Source organism: Cololabis saira, chromosome 7 (assembly GCF_033807715.1).
Source record: "Cololabis saira isolate AMF1-May2022 chromosome 7, fColSai1.1, whole genome shotgun sequence".
Lineage (NCBI taxonomy): Eukaryota > Metazoa > Chordata > Actinopteri > Beloniformes > Belonidae > Cololabis > Cololabis saira.
The window spans coordinates 36,283,591-36,304,690 of record NC_084593.1 but is presented as its reverse complement, the minus strand read 5'-3'; the positions used below and the strand labels follow the sequence as shown (position 1 = coordinate 36,304,690).

At 42.9% G+C, this 21,100-nt stretch overlaps 1 protein-coding gene across 6 annotated transcripts in view; it reads right to left on the bottom strand.

Annotated features, from left to right (window-relative positions):
• Positions 1–21,100, bottom strand: part of LOC133447213 (spermatogenesis-associated protein 13-like) — a 48,374-nt gene that overhangs the window by 12,406 nt on the left and 14,868 nt on the right. For 5 of the 6 annotated variants that reach the window (XM_061725765.1, XM_061725766.1, XM_061725770.1 and 2 more), the window contains 5 exons: positions 7,814–7,993; positions 6,714–6,803; positions 4,345–4,545; positions 1,250–1,429; positions 711–943 (listed from right to left, as the gene is read on the bottom strand). In XM_061725765.1, coding sequence (XP_061581749.1) covers positions 711–943; positions 1,250–1,429; positions 4,345–4,545; positions 6,714–6,803; positions 7,814–7,993 — 884 coding nt within the window. The remainder of the gene's footprint in view (positions 1–710; positions 944–1,249; positions 1,430–4,344; positions 4,546–6,713; positions 6,804–7,813; positions 7,994–21,100) is intronic. The other variant, XM_061725768.1, reaches the window with a different exon arrangement.

Below are 21,100 nucleotides of genomic sequence, written 5' to 3'. Positions count from 1 at the left end.
CGATCCTCACTTTGCAAGATAACATGTGTGTATGTGACAGTGTTGACTGTGCGAGTGGCAGAGACGGGCCTGTATCTGGCAGATTCTCAGCAGCTCCCTAACAGTCGAACACTGCGATCTGGCACGCCGCGCCGGGAGAGCTGGCACCTGTCCCTCTCTGGCTGCGAACACGTGCTTTGTGAATGACCCGGAGCTGGCTGAGACACGCTGAATCATTTGCACCGTCTCTCCGTAGGCTCGCATGCATGAGTTTGCACATCTGGATGCTTGCATGCTCGTCTGTGTATGAGCGCTCATCTGCAAATATTTATAATACACACCCGGCGTCTGTGCCGTACATTCAGTGTGTGCAAAATGTGACAAGATATTTAAGCTGTAATCTATTTATAAGCACAATTTGGTGCAAAATAATAGCAAGGATTGCTCATAAAAAGTAGAGTATTTTCTTTTTCCTTATAGCTGATATTCTCTGATTAAAGGTTTTTCTTATAAAACATGAACAAGCTGGAAAAGCAGCAGAAAACAACATGTTTTTTCTGTTCATGCATGAATAATTACAGCTTCAGAAGACTAGACCCAACACCTGCAACAGCTGCATGGCAGCGTTTTGCAGCTGGAACACGATGCCGCCTCGGTGACGGCTTTATTTTAACAAATGACATGTTACGGGACAGCAGATCAGGCGCAGTCCCGGCAACAGCATGCAGTACCTGTGCTCCTGTGCGGTGTATTTGAGAAGCTCGGCCAACTGGAGAGGGTATTTGCAGATTTTCTGGACGGGGGTGAGCAGGAAGCCGTCGATGGCGATGTCGATCATTTGCTGGAGGAGGCGGCAAGCCTCGAAGAAGTGCTGGTACCTGCCATCCCTCATCAGTTTGCTCAGCTCCATACACGCATCCAAGTGGTTGTTACAGTATTCTGAGTAGATCCAGAAACCGTCTTGCTGTAGCGGGAAAGAGGAGAGCGACACAGAATGTGATCAGATGAGATAATGTGGCGCGTCCAATCAAACATACCAGGAAGAGGAGGGCTGATATGTGCAGACGGGCGGCTGGGATTTCTATATATTTCACATTTTTTCATCAGGGTCATGACATAATCAATCTGAGATGAGAATTCAGTTCAAATCATGAGCTTATAGGCCGTGAAAGGTATTAGCTGCTGCACCTGCTCTTGGGTGGAAGGTCTAATTTACATCCTCACTCATTTACAACACGTAAAAAAACCCAAACAGAACTAAAGTACTCACGTGTTCTAAAAAGCACGGGCCGATTTCAGAGAGGTGTGGATCCTCTGTGTTGTACTGTTTCTCTAGGTCTCGAACAAAACCCATCTGGAAGCGGTAGATGTCCTCGATGTTCCCAAAAATGACCTTCAGCTGGTCGTCGTTGAACATGTCCACGCGCTTCCTGCACTGCCGCAGGTAGCCCTGCAACAACAGGCCGGACCGCAGCCGTCAGGCTTTCACCACTCAACACTAACAGCTTCCCTAAAAGACTTCAGAACACGTGAAATATTGGAATCATTTCCTTGACCGTCTCGTACAAATACGCTTGGCGGTTTATAATAATGTTGCAGCTTTTACGCTGCATGGTGCTGCATGTGGTTGTAGTTTGAATGGAGATAAGGGAAGTAGAGAAAGTCTTTACAGCAGTCCTATGTAGTGTTGTTTTTGGCAGCCTGTTTCAATGTTAGTCTAGTCTTTGGGTCAAGCTATCCTTTTAGTTTTTATTAGTTTTAGTCACATTCATACTCCTTTTAGTCGTGTCAAGTTTCAGTCGACTAAAAGTCTTAGCATTTTAGTCTTATTTTAGTCAGAATTGTCCAGGACCATTTTAGTCTCGTTTTAGTCAAAGATTGTATTTAGCCAAACCCATTTTACAATTCAAACAAGGTTATCTTATTATAATATTATTGTTACCATATAGACCCAAGAATACATTCATTCCAGATACAGAAGACGCTCTAAATTGAGTTTACAACATATTTATTTTGTCTTGTCCTTTTGTGGCAGCGACTGGGATTGAGGACGTGACGTCACCAGCAGCAGCGACTAAGCGAGCAGAAACAACTTAAAAAATGTATATTAAGGATCTTTGTTATAACATTTCGTCTCGTCTCGTTTTGGTCATTGAAAAATGAAGACACATTTTAGCAGAGTTTCTATTTTGTAATCTACATTTTAGTCTAGTTTTTATTCTTCTACGATATTGCATTATACATTTAATTATCGTTATCGTCACATGACCATTATTTTCGTTGCGTCTCGTCTCGTTTTCCTCAGGTGATAAAGGTTCGTTGACGATATTTGGTCATGATTTTGGTTGACAAAAGCAACTTTAGTCCTATGTAAAGGAATATGGGGAGGTGGTCTAGTGGTTACAGAGATGGGCTCGGGTCTGGAGGAACCAGGTTCAAGCCCCCTGGATGACGACCACGTTGAGCCACCTCAGGACCCTGAGTCAGGTCCTTGACCTTGAAAGAAAGAGGTGCTTAGGTTTCATACTCGAACTGTTAGAGAGAACTACAACATGAGCCTTTTACAACGGGATTTCTTGAGTACCGTCTCTGTTTTCACATGACACAGCCACTCTGAGCAGCGTCATCCAGCGTCATCATACCCGCTGTAGCCGCCGTCCACGTGCTGTTCAAAGGTTTATATGGCCTTTGTTGTTGTTGTTGGTCAAACCACCATCTACGTCCAGTAACTGAGCGTGACTGCCTCCTGCACAGCCCTCACTCCAGCCAGCTTATTGTTTGTGTAAAAGTAAAGTTTTTTCAGCCATATGTCATAAATAACAAACACAGAAAAACTAAACCACCTCTAACAATAATGACAAAGTGGGATTTTAATTTGACAGTTGGATGGCTCTGCTGGCAGAAAGTGGACGTCTGTACGTTCCGTCCTCTCCCCCGCTGGCACTGACAGGCCGCTAAACCCACAAAAAGGGGTCGATCCATATAAGTTCTTCCTCAGGTAAGCTGCGACTTATCTTCTCTTCAATATGTGCTTCGTCTCAAATGACTACGTCAAAGGAAAAATCTCCCTTCTGCTTTATCGTATCAACGTCAAGTGCGTAAACAAGACGGCGCTTCTTGTCCGTGCAGGAGGAGGAATGCAGCGTGCTTCTGTTAGCAGGACGTGTCCAGGAGGGAAGGAGGTGAAATTCACGCTTTACTGCAAATATTTCAAAGCGCAACGCTTCATCCACAACACAAACAAGGGATATGCAGAGGATTGAGAAAAAGTGCATCAGCTTGGCAAAAACACCGGAAAATACCCAAAGTCAAAGAACTGTGCAGGTCATTGTTCTCTGCTCTGATACGACTCCGCTTGTGCAACGGCCGCCGCTGCTGACGAACAAGGACTTTAGGAAACTTACACGTGTTTTTGTGAGCCCGTCTCAAATGTCTTGTGACACGAGCGAAGTGGTACCAGCGGGTGTTGCAGTATGTTTTATTGTAATCAGTTATCTGCAATTCCCACAGTGATTTCCTTCAGTTTACCTCATTAACACGCCGCATCGCTTCCTGTTAACTCCTTGAATTTGATTAGCGTCATGTAAACATGTATTAAAACCTGTTTACAAAATCACTGATCACAGTGTTAAGCTTCATCAGACTTACTAAGGAATACCTGTGTTTGATAAAACTACCAAAGGATTTCATTTCAACAGAGCTGCGACATTTTCACTGTAAAATATAATGCAACAAAGATTCAGGATCACTGGAATAACACACAGTTTTCATATGTATATAATTAATGTACAGGACTGTCTCAGAAAATTAGAATATTGTGATAAAGTCCTTTATTTTCTGTAATGCAAAAATGTCATACATTCTGGATTCATTACAAATCAACTGAAATATTGCAAGCCTTTTATTATTTTAATATTGCTGATCATGGCTTACAGCTTAAGAAAACTCAAATATCCTATCTCAAAAAATTAGAATATTCTGTGAATCTTAATCTTAAACTGTAAGCCATAATCAGCAATATTAAAATAATAAAAGGCTTGCAATATTTCAGTTGATTTATAATGAATCCAGAATGTATGACATTTTTGTTTTTTTAATTGCATTACAGAAAATAAAGAACTTTATCACAATATTCTAATTTTCTGAGACAGTCCTGTATGTCATTTCAAAGTATATTTGTAAAGAACACATGATTCATCTGTGTATGTTGAGTGTTATATTTGCTGATATCGGTCTAAAGTACCGCCCAGAACAGTGATTCACGGTCGTGTGTGTGTGTGTGTGTGTGTGTGTGTGTGTGTGTGTGTGTGTGTGTGTGTGTGTGTGTGTGTGTGTGTGTGGTGCATGTGTGAATATATTTAGTACCTCGCAGATGTCCTTGAGGTGTTTAATGTAGTGTCTCTCTGTGCTCATGATCTCATTGATGACGTTGGCCCTCATTTGGTCCCGGTTCTGGAGGGGCGAGCCCAGGCACAGGCAGTCATTGGTGGGATCCAGGTGCCCGTTCTGCACCTCACTGGTCCCCTCGGGCGGCTCCGCTCCGCCGTCCTCCTGGTTCACCCACAGCTGAGGACAAATACATTCAGACACCCACACACAGAGCCACTCGAATAAGAGATGTGTTTTCATACTGGTGAAGTGTATAAATCTAAAGAAAAAAAAAAAGCATTAGTAAACAGATTATTGCACGGCCATCATCATCTTTGTTACTGGGTATTAACATCACGCAACTGTTTATCTTTACAGAAGCATACTTGCAAAAATTGGTCACTCTTCAGCAGGACCATGTATGCACCCACCCAGAAACCCACTCAACATACTCATATACACATCAACATCACACATGAACTCTCACACACACACACACACAGAGAGAGCCATATAAGGGGTCTCTGATAGTTTGGACGATGACTAAGACGCTTGTCAAAAAAACATGACATGGTGCCAAACAAGCTCCAAAGTGTGACGAGACTCTTTTTCCTCGGCCTGAGGGTCTTCCAGTGATGGTTAGTGTTCAACTTTGGCCCTGAGTGTGATGTACAAAGCCTCCACTAGACACAATCAGTCAGCTGTGAAAGAAAGTAGATCTTCTATCAAGTCTGTCAGGACAATAAAAAGAAAAAGAAAAACAGTTGTGATCCCTACCAGGTCTTAAAATGAGCTGATTTTACAACCTCAGATGAACAAAAGCATTGTGTTTACATGGCGTCATTACTCAATAGAAAGAAGAAAGACGAGAAACGCAGGCAGAAGCCAGCTGCTGTTAATCAAATGCCATTGATTAAGTGATCACTGGCAATAGTTACCACCTCTGTGAAGCAGAGGTTTTGGCATGTTGCCGCCGGGAGCGTTCATGTGTATGTTAACACAAGATCAAAGAAGGAAAGACGTCAGCAACAATCTTAGAAAAGCAGTTGCTGCGGCCGATCAGTCTGACTATTTTAGCCATGGTTGTACGGGGAGAAAGGCTGGAACGTCCCCCGATGCCCATGCAAGTGAAAAATAACTAGATGAGAGCTATGTGTCAGACTCTACAGGCCTCCGTTAGCAGGTTAAATGTTGTTGAACTCAATTAGAGAACACCGGAAACAAATGCAGCTTGTTTAAAAGAGTTGCCAGGAGAAAAACTGCAGCACTGCAGCACTGCAGAAGTTTGCAAAGTTGCATCCCAACAAACACGGAGACCTCTGGTACAATTTCCTTTGGATGAAGGAACCTTTCTGTTTTTGCCAAAATAATTCTGTTTTAAACGTGAAGCCATCTGCTGAGAGATAGTCTAAACTCCTGCAGCGGAGATAGTGATTGAAACACACCAGCCAATCTGAGATAAACTGCTGAACAAAGAAAAGAAGAAAGGTGTCAAAGTCCAGACCTCAAAACACTGAAAATGCCGAGAGTAAAACAAACCAAAGCTAGGAAAAAGCCCGGAAACCCAGAAAATGGTAAAGGTGGTTCGAATCTAATACTGTTGTTCATCTGAGGTTGTATTTTGCTAACGTTAAGACCTAAGTCTGTTTTTTTTCTTCCTTTTTTATCATATCCTGATAGGTTAAGCTTTGTAACCAAAATAGAGCGCACTTTCTTTTTCACATGACCGTTTGCACGCGCCCAGTTCGTGATTTCTTCACAGGGTCCCATGCTCAAACACACACACACAAACACACACAAACCCCCAAATGTAGCTCGCTCCGCTCTCGCCCGTGAACCGGGACGCAGCGAGCGTGGTTTCAGATGCCCAGCAGCAAACACCTGATGACACACAGTTCGCCGGGAGAACATCAAAGAACCGACGGGTAGAATGTCAAACACAAGATGGGAAATGTAGCGCCACAGACAAGCAGAGTGACAGGTGGTAGAGCACTGACTGCAGACGAAGACTGGTAGCGCAGCATAAAGACTGGAAAGTAGTCAGAGTCAATAGTAAATTAAGTACTGACAAAAAGAGGATTGATATTTGAAGCATACATAACCATTAAAGCTTAGAAGAAGAAGAATTGATAAGATACTCTACATCTATTTGATTCATTTTAGTATAGGCCATTAAGAGGGCATATCCATTATGTTTACTTTTGACTCATCAGTTCTGCCTTTCTATCGACCCCTTGGAAGAATGATGTGATAACGCCATGAGTACATTAATGTCTGATAATGCCGAGGGTACGGTGCGTGGACAGACTGGAGCGGGCGGGTGAGCGGGCAAGGCTGGATGGGTAGATGAATCTTGGAAAACGCACCTTTGACGCTGTGTTTTGGAACCGTGGAGTTGCTATAGGGTTGATATAGAAAACCTGTTTTGTTTGGGGCTGAGGAGGGTGGGGTTCCACCTTGGAGAGAGAGAATGACAGAACAGAAAGATACTTTTTGGTGGACAGTCAGTCAGCCTGTCTGCCCTGCTCTCTCAGGAGTGAATATGGAGGCGTGGAGAGGTGGGAATGGCCATGAGACGGGTCTGGAGAGGGGTGATGTACCGTGGGAGGCCTTCACCTGCAGCAAGTATATTAGCTTTCCTTTCAGTGGGATAAAGATTCCCTCCAGGCATGTTCAGGGATATCTAAAAGCACACCTCTTAGAATAGAAATACAGCTCTCATATGATTTTTTTTTTTTTACATATAAAATTTAAATTACAGTATCATAAATTCTTAAAACTACATCTATGCCTCCTGCCTCACTTAAATATTTATAAATGATGAATATACAAATATTTCTAAATTCAGAAGCTGGGATACTGAAGGTACAGGGTCCAGTGCAAACTTCAGGTTGCCATATCACAATTTTGTCTTTCCTCCTCCAAAAAAAAAAGAAAAAAGAAAGGATCAAGTCTCACTTCCGAGCCGGTAGCGGTACATAATAACATCTACTTGCAGATCCATGCCTTTAAATGCGATTTCAGTTGAGTTCAAAGAAACGTTACAGCGTCAAGATAAACCACGTTCTGGTGTCAACATCTGAAGATGCACTTTGAAGAGACGAGGGCCTTCAGAGTTTAGAACACAGAAGAATACAAGTAAAATATGCAGAAAAGATAATTTCATCAAGGGCGGGAGTTGAAGGTAAAGCCAAACGGAAAGGAAGCTTCTCATTAGCATCTTTCTTTCATTGTCCCTGAACGCCCCATAAAGGCGCGTGGCTTGCTGTTCTCAGCTCTTTTAAGTGTGGCTGTATTAAAGAAGAAAGCATTAGCAATATTTATCTGTGAATATTAATGTGTGCTTATGTATATTAAGACGGGAGAATGGTGCTTGTGTAGCGACCAGCGTGGCTGTGTTTATATCTGCCAGCATTTCTGGATGTGCGGCGTGTGTGTTGTGTCTGTGTTGCAGCTCCGGACTCACCCGCACAAAGCTGGCAGGAAACCATCCCTCCTCCTCATCAATCTGACCCCACCACCAGTCCTTGTTGGAGGCGTCCAGCACCTTGATGACGTCCCCGGCCTTAAACGCCAACTCCCTATCCGCCATGGTCACATGGTCCCATACTGCCTCAGCGTTGACGATTGAACCTCCACTTATCAACTGGAGAAATTGGAGGGAAACACAGGATATTTTTATGCTTTATTGTATTCACATGAATCCCCCCCCCTCCCCACTTTGGAAACACCACTGAAAGAGACATGCAGACATGTTGCTAACAAAAACACACTCACATGATTTCAGAAAAAAACAATAAACCTACACAATAAACAATAAAACATTTGAAACTACTTTTGCTGCAGTGATAGGCTGCGTTTTTGGACAGAATTTGCTTGGATCCTGGTTGGAAAGCCCACTCAGATTACTAATGGATGCAAATACACACCCTCAAAGCCCGGGCCCAGTGGCAGCTAAGGGACCGCAATGCAAATAGAGCAACACAATAGCCGACCCGGTTCATAGTGCAACAAAACAAATACAACAGCACAAAAAAAAGGCAGAGCCATTAATGGAGAAACAACAGTGTTTAGAGGCACCATGCCAGTTTCCACACGAGGATTTAATCGGCCCATTAGGACATTATAATAATTACATGTGTTCATGCAGTATAAATGCTGAGAAGCAAATATACAGTATGTGAAGGAAAATTCTGGCTTCCTTCATGCTTTCATGAAGACTTTATTTATCTGCTGCACGGTCTTCAACTAAACATAATCCGATGACTCATCAGATCTTATCCATTGATTTGAAAATCATGAATAAATGATGTGGACACCTTGTAACATTTGAAATGAATGTTTACACGGCAGAGCCGTGCGCACGCACACGAGCAGAGCACTATGAGATGTGCTGGAGGAGAACACTACATGTGCGTGATGGAGGCGCTGAAGCAGCGGGGTGATGGGTGTTCTTGAGGGGGTGTGGAGAGGCTAAAGGTTGCTCTCATTAAAGGAAAACACACAGCCAGCGCCGTTCTTGAGACGGACCCACGTCTGACATCATCAATTTACAGCCTTCGCCATCCATCACATACTTTGCGACTAAGCCCGGTTGCCTTGACGGCTGCAGGCCCGAGCACACGTGCACACGTGCAGCCACGTTTTTTTATCTTTGCATGCATTAACCCTGTGCTTGCATCTAAACAGCTCTCTCCGTGGTTGTGTTTGTCAGCACTCGGCAGTCCAGGACTAACTGTGCTTCCTCTCCCCGGGGCTGTGGGCAGAGCAGCCAGGGCTAACCGGGCTTGACAGGCCACGCTTGAGCTCAAGGTAAGGACTTGTCAAAGGCCCGGAGACACACGTGGCACATGGATGGACATGAAAATAATTGCTTATTTTTTATTCAGACCTCAACGTTTTATTTTTGAAAAAAAAAGAGAACTTTTTATACAGATCTCAGCCTTTATAAGTACAAACATCTCTAAAACCTCCCTCGTGAGGATGTAAGCTCTCAGACTCAGTCGCTACGCTGGCCTTTCCACCTGTACACGGAACACAAGCCGCCCCCCTCGCCCCCCCGCGGCTCACTGAGACAGCTACGGGGAATATAAGCCAATGAGGGCAGAAGAGCGAACACAAGGAGGGACGTCCATGCCTGGAAGAGGAAGACAAGCGGTTGTCATGGTGACATATTACAGCTGCTTGGCTGATATTGACAAGATAATTGGATGAGGTAAGGACTCTTCAGGATCCACTGGAATATCTCCAAATTTGGTGTTTCGGTGGCCGCACGCGAGCAGCGACGCCCCCGTTTGAGCGCATTCTTAATTCATTTCCAGACACTGAAATGTCTTTTACCTTTAAATGCCGGGGTGGGCAGCACTGGCCCCTGCGTGTGTGAGCCTTGGCTCGAGCATGACATCCGTCTGTTCAGTCTGGTGTCATTTTGGACGGAGAGCCGGGGTAACTGTCGCTATCGCTCTCAAAGCTCTCCACTACAGTAGTAGAGGAGGATTACTGCAAAAACATGTGTCATGCTGCCATGGAAACAGCATCACTCAAACACTGCTCAAAAACATTTGAAAAAGTCCGTCCGGATTCAGGGAAGTCAATTTATTTCAATAATCCTCTGCAGAAATCTACCTCTTTAATAAAACATGTAACGATGACAAGCGGAGGATATATCAGCCCGCTGCCTCCACCTGATACCGGGACCGCTGTTTGAAACGGCACCACAGAACAGAGGAGCTTTGGCGCCGTGGCCGGGCTTGTTTTCTTGCCCTTCCACCTCCTATTCTTCCTCCAGCAACACTCCATTTTAAACCCCATTCAACTACAAGCACAGTCCTCCTACTCCCCATCAATCGCCTTTGAGAGTAAACACACACAAAGAACACGGGACAGAGAGCTGAAGAATCATTCACAGCGAGTGTTCCTCCTCTCTCTCTCTGCTTTGATTCCCCCTCATCCTTCCATCTCCCAGATGAATCAGTATTGCCCCCTCCGATATATTGCATCCCTTTTCCCACCACATGTATGAATAAATTAAAAAGCCTTACATAATCAATCTTCCCCCGGTCCTCCCTTAGCACAGCCCTCCACCTAGCTTCATCAAGTGGAGCACAGTAAACACACAAACACAGAGATCTTGCTCACCGTTCCCAGTTTCAATGATTATGTCACTATTTTGCAGCGAGAACATCAAAGACCAGAAGGCTTTAAAAATCAGACTTTAAAGCACAAAAGCTGTATTTAGGTCAAGGGGAATGCGGTGGACTCTATCCATAAGCGCAGATGTTCATGACAAGGCTTTCTCTTTCATGTTGTTGGAGCACAATCACGGAGTCTGACGAGGAACTGTGGAAGAATAGAAAGCTGATTCACCCGCTTGTATCATCTTTGCATCGCAACACATCAGCATTCACTGCACTGGCAGATCCACTGCATTCCAACATCCTCCCGTCTCCAACCACAGCACAGCTGCAGCAAAGCACCTATAGCATCCCTGAGCAAACACACACACACACACACACACACCTTTAGACAGCCTTACCATTTTTGTGATATGTGAATGTTCGGAGAGCGTATGCATGGAGAAGTCCGCTTCATACGATCATGATAATCGAATCCCTTCAGGAAGTCGAGGTGTGGATCCTCTGCAAAAGCCGAGCCTGAGATGTCAAGTAACAAGATGCTGTATTCCAGAAAGAGGTTTCTGTTTCCGACGCACCGAGTGAGTCTCACAGCCCCGTCCTCCCTGTGTCTGCCAACCCCGTTATGTAATACACTTATACCCCGAGTCTGGGAGCCAATCAAAGATGCTCTGCCTTAAAACCGGTGAAGAATACACACATACACACACACACATCTGTTTCACTCGCACACACCATCCGCACATTGACACTTCGGACTGCACCGCATACTGCAAGAACTCTTTTAGAAGGTTCCTGCAACAGAGGAATTACAGATCTGCCCCCCCTACACACTTCTCACACACTCACGAACAACAATCAACACCCACTCAGGACGACCACACACAACTCTGCCTAACGTGGTCACGCGGTTACATGTGAACATATATCTGTAAGTACCACTGAACCACCAGAATGTTCATTAGGAGCTTTAGATATTATAATAACACTTATATAAATGTTTACAGCCCTTTGCGTTGTGTGATGTCCCACAGTGACGACAGCACCGGCCCACAATCCACGGCAAGTGATAGATGTATCTCTGTTCATAATATGTAGCTTTCAAACACCTCTTCCTATACTTACAACATTTACCACTTAGCTACATCCACACACACACACACACACACACACACAAAGACGCAGCACTTTGGCCTGAGTGTGAGAGAAAGAACACACAGTGTCTCCCAAAAAATCCGGTCCAGTCTATCTCTAAAAATAGGACCGCCACGGATGGCTCTGGGACGGGCTTTTAGCATATCTATTTCTGACATTCATTCAACATTCATGACACCTGCCTCCAATCCTTTATTACTATATGCCACTGCAGCTGCAACAGAGCAGGGGCTTCTTTTTTTTAATTGTTTTATTTATCCCTGGTTATCTTCACCTGGCTTCACCGGCTTGTTTTCCTTCCAGGAAATGTTGTCAAAAACAAATATAAATATGCAATTCTGCATTTTTTATGAATCCCCATGTAATGACCAGATCAGGAACAGATGCTACATGATGGTGGCGGAGGCTGAGGAAAGTGGGATATTGGTAGCTCTGAAATGGGAGGTGAGTTTGGCAGAGTTGAATCTAAAATGGGGGAAGCCTGGAGTGATGGAGGCCATCCTTCATTAGGCCCAGACCTGCCTGCTGTCGGCTACTGTTCAGCCCGGGATCACAGTGATCCCCCCCAGAGCCGCTGCTCGGCAGCAGAACCTCTCACCGGCTCTGCTGTGTGTGCTACAAACACCACGTTGACTTGTGAGAGGAGAGATCCCTGCTCAGCTATTAGCTGCCATATTGTGTGGATGTGGCTACAGAAGGACCACAATAGAAAAACATGTCCTGACGCAGGAGGAGTGGATGTAGTTGCACATAATCCATACAATCAAATTCATTCTCAGCTTCATATCTAGACATCACAAAATACAATCAATGCGCACAATCCAAAATATACAACATGGGGGAGGATGGGGAGTGGGAGGAGGAGGAGGGGGGGGGTTTATGGTCAGGGCTTTTTACGAGGAATATGAATTCCCAGTCACCACAATAAAGGTAAGAGCATCACATATCTGCCTCCGCACGACTATACAGCCACTAGACAACAGTACGGTGAGAGGACACAAGACAGGACGGAGGATTTGGGGAGAGAGAGGAGGGGGGGTGGGAAACAGAAATACATTATGTTGTACCAACGTCATTCATTTCAACGCGTAGCCGTGCTGGAGCGCCGGGTGTCCCCGCTCTGGACCAGCGCGCAGCGCCTTGCAGCTCTCCTCTCCTGCACGACAGCGCGGCGCGCTCCGACCCGGAGCCCGAGCCCGAGCCCGAGCGCAGGTCCATTAACGAGTACCGAGGATGAACATCAACAGCACGTTCACGAGCACCAGAACCGCGATCACCGTAAACACCGCGCACGTCTGGACGTCCAAGGCCATGGCGCAGCGCTGCGGGCCGATGCTGAGATGAGATGCGCTCTCGCTTTTACAGGTTGCTTTTTTTTTTTTCCAGCTCCACCTTCTAGACAGCGTAGCTTCAAAAGCGACCCGAGCAAATCCACCGTAAATGATCGTAGAAGAAATGGGGGGCCAAAAAAAAAACAAAAAAAAAACAAGAACAAAAAAATAAAGATGCTTTAAAAAAAATGTCCCTATACGTTCTCTTGAAAGCAGCACGCGATGCGATTGAAAAAAAAGGCTAGGGGAAGAGATGCATCATCCTCACCATCATCTCCGTCATCAGTCTGCACCGCGATTTCTCCCCGCTAGTCAACACCTGCCGGTGTTTTTTCGCCTCTTCCCTTCTCAGCCCGAGCGACAGTCAGGCCAATAGATTGTCAGAGGGAAACAAGAGGGAGGCTGGGCGCAGGGTGTTCCGGTGAGTGCAAGGCTCATTTATAGTTCCGCGTTACACCGACGCAGAGCCTACGGCGTACGGTACGGGGCGACGCGGACCGTACGGTGCGAGTCGCCGCGTACCCTACGCCGTACCCTACGGCGTAGGTTCTGCGTCGATTTAACGCAGAACCATAACTCCGACCACCGAGACCCCAATCATCCCCTCATCCATCTGCCCCCCTCGTCTAAAAATACCACGGCGTGCGCTGCGGTGATTTATCGGTTATCATTAACAGCCCGCGATCAAGAACAAGAATAAGTGTGAAAATAATGAATTAGTGTCCCTGTTGAGCCGCATTTTGTAATAACGGTGTATTTTGTAATAAACGTCCAAAATGTAATAACTTTTTAATTTCATTTTGTAATAAAGCCGCATTTTGTAATAAACTGCCCCATTTTGTAATACATTTTGCCACATTATGTAATGGAAGTTATTGCATTTTGAGAAGATTATTAAATTATATTATTTATATATTATATTATGCACTTGCAACTTTTTTTATTTTCTAGGAAATGTAATAACATGGTGCATTATGTAATAATACCTATTATTGTTGTTTGTTTAACAATGAATTTATACAAGAGTGACTTTTGTTGTTTTTTATGCAATTTCCCTTAGAGCTATGTAGCCCAATAAATCTATGTATAATACTCCAAATATAACTTTAGTTGCCTATATTTCAAGTTTGGAATTATATAGGCCAATAACAAACAAATAAACTATGCTTTAGAATTGTTATTACATCATGCACCATGTAATTACATTTTCTAGAGAATAAAAAAGTTGAAAGTGCATTTTGTAATAATCTTCTCAAAATGTAATAACTTATTACATAACGCGGCAAAATTTATTACAAAATGCGTTGGGTAGTTTATTACAAAATGCGGCAGTTTATTATAAAATGCGGCTTTATTACAAAATGAAATGAAAAAGTTATTACATTTTGGAAGTTTATTACAAAATGCACGGTTATTACAAAATGTTGCTCAACAGTCCCTCAGAATGTTCTCCATCTTATCATGTCACTGGCATCATGTCAGAACCATGTGCCGATTTTAACAGCTCATCAGACCTGATAACCAGCAACCCTGTTATTGCTTTGGCTCTAGACAGCAAAGAACAAACATAAATTATTATTAAATAATTATTTAATAAATTATTATTAAATTATTATTATTATTATTATTATTATTATTATTATTATTATTATTATTATTATTATTATTATTATTTTAATAAACACATTTTACCAGACAAACTGTAGTTATCGCATCATACCACTACACAGCGAAGAGGGAGTGCAACATATAACCACATGCTTATGTAGTAAATACTTCAAAAAATATTGTTAATGACTAAAATGTAAAAGGGCCCTCCCGGGGTTGGTAGAGGATGGCAATGCCCAGGACTGTTAGGTAGGAGCACGTGGTGATAAAAAGGGGGAAAAAACCGGGATAAAAATAAAATAAAAAATAAAAAAAAATGACTAAAATGTTCCCAAAGATCAGATCTCAAAGGTTTGTCTTCTATGTTTGTCTTGAACATCCACTAATGTTGCACACAAGCTGATAATGCATAACAAATACATTTATGCATTCAGTACTATAGAAGTCAGTGATGAGAGGTGCATTAATACAAAGAAAGGAGACGCGGTATAAAGAGGATAAGCGAGATCCTACTGCATTCAAATCAAAGCAATGAGGCTAAATTTCCCCCAAAAAGAAAAAAAGATATATAGAAATAGTAAAATCACACAGTAGAAGAAAGTATCTTTATTGTCATTGTAACAAGTACAACAAGATCAAAAGTGCCATCTGTACATCAGTCCAGAAACATAGAATAAAACAGCTGAACCTGGAGACCAGGAGAAAAAGCTTCAGTATGTCTTCTTTGACACTTTTCAGAAAGAACAAATAGGATCATTCATGCATGGATTGAATACACAGACGTTGGTTTTCTATTAATAAACATGTAGCATCAGTGAAATGTTATAATGTCTGGTGTTGATAGGAGCCAACAGGAGGATTGTAATCTGTTTTTGTTTTATGTTTGTTTTTTTGCACAAGGGAATTGCCTATTATTCAGCCCATATAACGTACACCCATCCCTACGTCCCCTCTCATGTCCATCACAAATATGTATTCTTTTTAATGGGAAGAAAAATGAAATAACGACCCACTTCTGCGCAGAAAACCTCCCTTTTTGATAAAGCTTATAGTTATGGCTGGCAAAAGTGAACCCCAACACAGCATCCCATGATGCACTGGTGACCTTTTGTCTCTCTGCTCACAGTTCATTTCTATCTAATTATATGTCATTTTTGCTCTTTTTACTTATTGGCATTATATAAATGTCATTATACTGAGTGGAATTAAAATGAATGTTAATGAATTTAACCAAATTGAACTGAACTGAATAAGACTCAATCTGGAGTTGAATCTGGCCTCTTTTCCCCCCTTTCTTTCTCTGTAAAATGCCCCAGGGTAAACTGTTGAGGATTGAAGCTGTATAAATACAACTGAACTGAAAAACTGCTGGTGATTTTTTGAGGTTAACTAAACCTAGGTGTAGACATGCATGCCATTGTTTATTGTACAGGGGGTTTTAACCATTCACTGGAAAGGAAGCTTTAAAAAAACAAAAAAAAAGTGTCAGAAAATGAAGAGTGTGTCCACAGCTGCACTATTGTAAAATTCACTGGTTCACCCTGGTGTACCCAGCTCCGGCGGCACTACACACTGCAGCTGCTGCGACACTGTGATTATCCGAAAGCGTAAAACTGCTGCACGCCATAGTAGGAAATACTGGTGTGCATTAATATGTTGGGACACTTTCGCTAAATAAACAAACAAAAACCTTCAACTGTATCTGAAATTACTTGAAACTGGCAAAAGTTAATGGCATCCACGATTATTTATTCCATATTTGATATATATGTTAGTCCTTGCTCTTGATTTTCAATTCAACTGAACGTTTCACCTAATAGAACAAAAGACAATGGCATTGAGAAAAATGATGGCACAGTTAAGGTGAATGCGTCGGTACTCAACCTTTAGCCAGCGAACAAGCTCTGTATTTTTAAATGAGACTTCTGCATCTGCCAACAGGTATTTTTGTCCCTCTCCCTCCAGGTTTGAAGGCTCCCATCTCCACACTGCATTTATCACATCCTCCCAAATGTTCAATGGGATCAAGATCAAGGTTCACGGAGGGGGGTCCTATGAATAGTGTGTGTTTCATTAGCTGTTTTTGGGTACTTTTAGCTGTATCTTAACTCATTATCCCCTGCAGGACCAGTGAGGCTACTCATCTTCCTCCCACTGGGCAGTATGTGTCACTCCGGGATGCCTTTATAGTTTACACTTTATTGTGCCCCACACAGATTCAAGGCCGCTCGTGTCGGATGCAGAAAAAGCAGCTCCAACACTTAACCCAAGCCCCATACATGTTTCAAGGTACTCACAAAGTTATTTCTTTGAAACTTTAATTTGTCTGTGAACATAGAGCTGATGTGAGCTGCCAAGATGCCCACGTTTTGTCTTATCAGAATGCTCTGCCCAAAACTCTGTGGCTCATCATTTGAGTTTTTTTCTCGTTTCTCTATCTCGTTTTTTCTTTATGGGTCTTCCTCCATGACGACCCGTTGTTATTCAAAAGGTGATGGATGCTGCGATCAGACAGTGATGTACCTTGGCCTTGGAGTTCCACTTGTATGTCTCTGATTGTTTTGCTTGGCTCTCTGCCACCCACCACCCACACCATCCTTCGGCTAAACCCAGGGTTATATTTCCTCTTGCAGTCACATCCTGGGAGGTTAATGACAGTCCATTAAATTTCTTAATAAGATTTGGAACTCTAGTCACAAGCAAAAGAAGCAGCTTGGAGATAAAAAAAAAATGTAAGTCTTTGCCTTTAAAATGGCCTTAAAATTGCCTTTACTCACGCCGGTCCAGGTTCAGAGTGGTGCACACAATGAACTACACACCACAATGGTGCGTGTTCTTCCTTTAAATGGTCTTAATGGTTGACAAAAGCACTGCAGATACCAAGTAAAGTAAAACAAAAAGTTGTTTTACAAATAGCAATTTTAGCAAATCACTATAAAATAAATAAATAGTTTCTTTTCATACCTTTTTATAGGTTTATTCTATCACATCCTCAATGCCCAGAGGTGTACATGACACAAGTGCTTTTAATTAAATCCACTTTGTGGGGGAATGAATTATTCTCTCAAAGAGCTGTAAGGGTACCAACAAATTAGCGTCTGTATCTCGTATTATCTTGTGTACATCTCACAGAGCTCAGCGGGCCTCCGTTACAACAGATAAAGGTACAAAAGGCTCGCTGAAAGCTGATAACTGACAGCAGCGCAAATCTTTGCGACTGCAAGTGTGATGTTTTTATGTTTATTTGAGCTAAAACTAAAATAAAGATCTCCATTATGCTTCGGGGCCCCATCGATAGGACAGCTATCCTGTTGATGGGTTCCTATGGCAGAATATGAAACATGGGCAGGAAGGGATGCTTGAAAAATAATACTTAAACTACAGTTTAGTCCCCACATGCCCCAAAGCAGCCACCGACGAGCCAACCATCGAACACACAGATACATAAATGCAGACTCTTCACATTCACATGAGAGCTTTAGAATAGATGAAGAGACCTAAGACGAGGCTCAAAAGAATAACACCAAAGGAGTGCAGTATATCAGTATTTTTAAAGGCATAAATAATTTCCAGGCACTTTCTGCACATACCTGCTGATAAAAGCGATGGCTTCTGAAAGCCAGGCTTTCAGTGAGCAGAGACGAGTTTGGTGCATCAGAGCTAAGATATGACAGCCGTCCTCAAACATGCTTTTTCTCTCATCTGTGCTTTTGCGCGTGCATGTGTGTGCATGTGTGTGTGTGTGTGTGTGTGTGTGTGTGTGTGTGTGTGTGTGTGTGTGTGTGTGTGTGTGTGTGTGTGTGTGTGTGTGTGTGAGACTCAGTGAGCAGATTACATAAGCCTGCTCTACCTCTGTGGGCTCCCTCTCCAATCTCCCTGACATTTAGACAACAAAGGTCACATCTGAAAGTCTAAATCTGCACAGACACCAATGCTAATATACTCATACATATACAGAGCTGAGGGAGGGCAGCTATAAATAGCCAAGTTATCCCATCAGCAGAGAAAGAAGTGTTAAATAAATCTTAAATTAAAATGACTGACTGCAATGCAAAATAAGCAGCGATGCAGTATTGTGATGGATTTGATGAATGTGTGATTTACTCTGCTGATGTGGCTCGAGGGTCGTGCAAGCCAGTGTAAAGCACTTAATATCCTCAAATCTGACCTTTTTGATATTATAACATTTACACGTTATATATACCACAGGCCAATTATGAGGAGAGGACCCCCATGACTTGGCTTGGCCTCATGCTGTGTCTGAGAAGTTAAAGGCAGTGTGTGCCGCAGTTCAGAGTTCACATAGGCTCACCTGATGACGTCAGACTGGGCTCTCGCCGGGACCTTCGCTGTCCTCATTATCGTCTACATCAATACAGCAAATGTGCACACAAAGCACCTTCCTCGACAAGGATCGGTGTAACACTACTAAAACAGGACAATGTCGTAGTTTCCTATTTATGCCCCTGGGCAACATTGACTCATAATATTTAGTAGTACGCTGGTGGGATGTAAGCAGGAAGCTTGGCTCCTTTAAAAAGTGTTTGTTTGTTACATTTAAATCATGATCGGTTCGTCCCAAACCGGTAAGAACTGCTCACATTCAGGCGAGAGTCCTCAAGGACTCTCCCGTGTCGTGAGCATCGGTTCGGCTGACATACGAATGTCGGAAATTCAAGTTTAATTCATGATTCACCTAATATCTTTAAAAAGAAGAAGAAAAGAAGAAAAATATTCATAAGGCCGAAGTCTTTAAGGCATTTTAAGACTATTATCTGGTGTGAGATCAGATCTCTCAGATCATCTTCAGTTCAGAGTGTCAGTCTTTCGTGGGGTCAGTATAAACCCAACTGGCCTCTTGCTAAGGAGGTACATCGTTAGAAAATCTTTCTACAAGTTCAGAACAGATCTGTTTGTGGTCACTAGGTATTCAGCTAATGGGAGGCAAAGCCCACCACACCCATTTCCCTTCCAGTCTGCTCCAATTCTTTTCTTCTCCTCCCATCCCCACGGCAACCACACTGACTTCCTGTTTCCTCCCAAAGCCTTCCAGCCACAAAAGCGTCCTAAAAATAAATCGCCGGACTTTTCCTGAACACAATTTTGTCACCATTGTTCAGTCATCAGCTGTTTATTCGTTCAGCTCCATTGGGCTTTTGGTTGGAGAGTCGAGTCAGTGGGTCAGAGCGCGGAGCGGCTTGAGAGGCAGGGAAAGACAGATGAGACCGAGGAGGGAGGTCAGCACAAGCACGGCGGAGAAACCAGGGTTAAATGCAGCATAACACAAGAGATAGCGCCGCATTCCTGGACTAAATTGCTTTAATATTCCTTCTTGTTCTTCTCGCAGCTATGGGGCCAGCCAAAACGAATTATTTTTAATAAAAGATCAGTGCAATATCTACGTGTTCTGCCGGCTCTGGAACGAGCCGAATCTGCTCTGAGACGGCGCTCGTTGCGTCAGCCCCTAGTGAGACTGCATAACTTAGTGGATTGCTATAACAGTCGCTGAACAGAAGACAGAGAGAACGCCTTTAAATATACGCAGTGCAAACTTATTTCATATAAAGCCTCATGAGGAATAATAACAACTGAGGACTGGTTTGCATAGGAGGCCCTAAATAAGGTAATTTAACTGAGTTCACCTGTGTTTCACCCTTCTGCGGTGATGATTAACATATTATTTTGAGAATTGTAGAGGGGAAAGAAGTTTAGTTGTGGAATTAATGTCCCACTGTATCTGAATAAAAAATAAATAAATAAAACAGCGGATACTGGAAGCTCTTAGTCTGTTAAAGCTTAATATTAATCCCTGAAACATTTGAGTGCTGTGAATTTACTCATCTCTTAAGACAGAGACTAAGTATATTACCCTCACTTACAACTTACCAAGCCACCTCCTTGAATCATCTAATACGGAAGAGTATTAGGGCCAGGCAGGAGAAAAATAAAAATAATATTGGAGAGGAGGAAGATTTTTTTTCATAATGCACTTCGAGAAAAAAGTCGAAATGTTGGGAAAAAAGTCAAAATTTCGTGAATAAAGTTGAAATTTTGAGAAAAAATGCGATTTCGACTTTTTTGTCGAAACTGTATTTCAACATTACTGTATTCTCGACATTTCAACTTTTTTCTCGAAACTGTATTTCAACATTAATCTCGACATTTCGACTTTTTTCTCGACATTTCGACTTTTTTCTCGAAACTGTATCTTAACATTAATCTGGACATTTCGACTTTTTTCTTGACATTTCGACTTTTTTCTCAAAGTGCACAATAAAAAAAATCTTCCCCTCTCAAATATTTTTACTTCTGCCTGGCCCTAATACTCTTCCGTAATCTAAAGCATAGGGGGGGGGGGGCTCAAACATCTTAAAGTGCGAGGAGGATCTTCAGTCCCAAACTGGACTGCAGAGTTGGAAAAATGTCAAATGGGAAGTCACAACAATTTCCTCAACAGATGAAATGGTCTGCTGGCGCTACGTCTGAGTTTTTTCACACTCAGCATAGAAAAATGCTTCGGCAGGA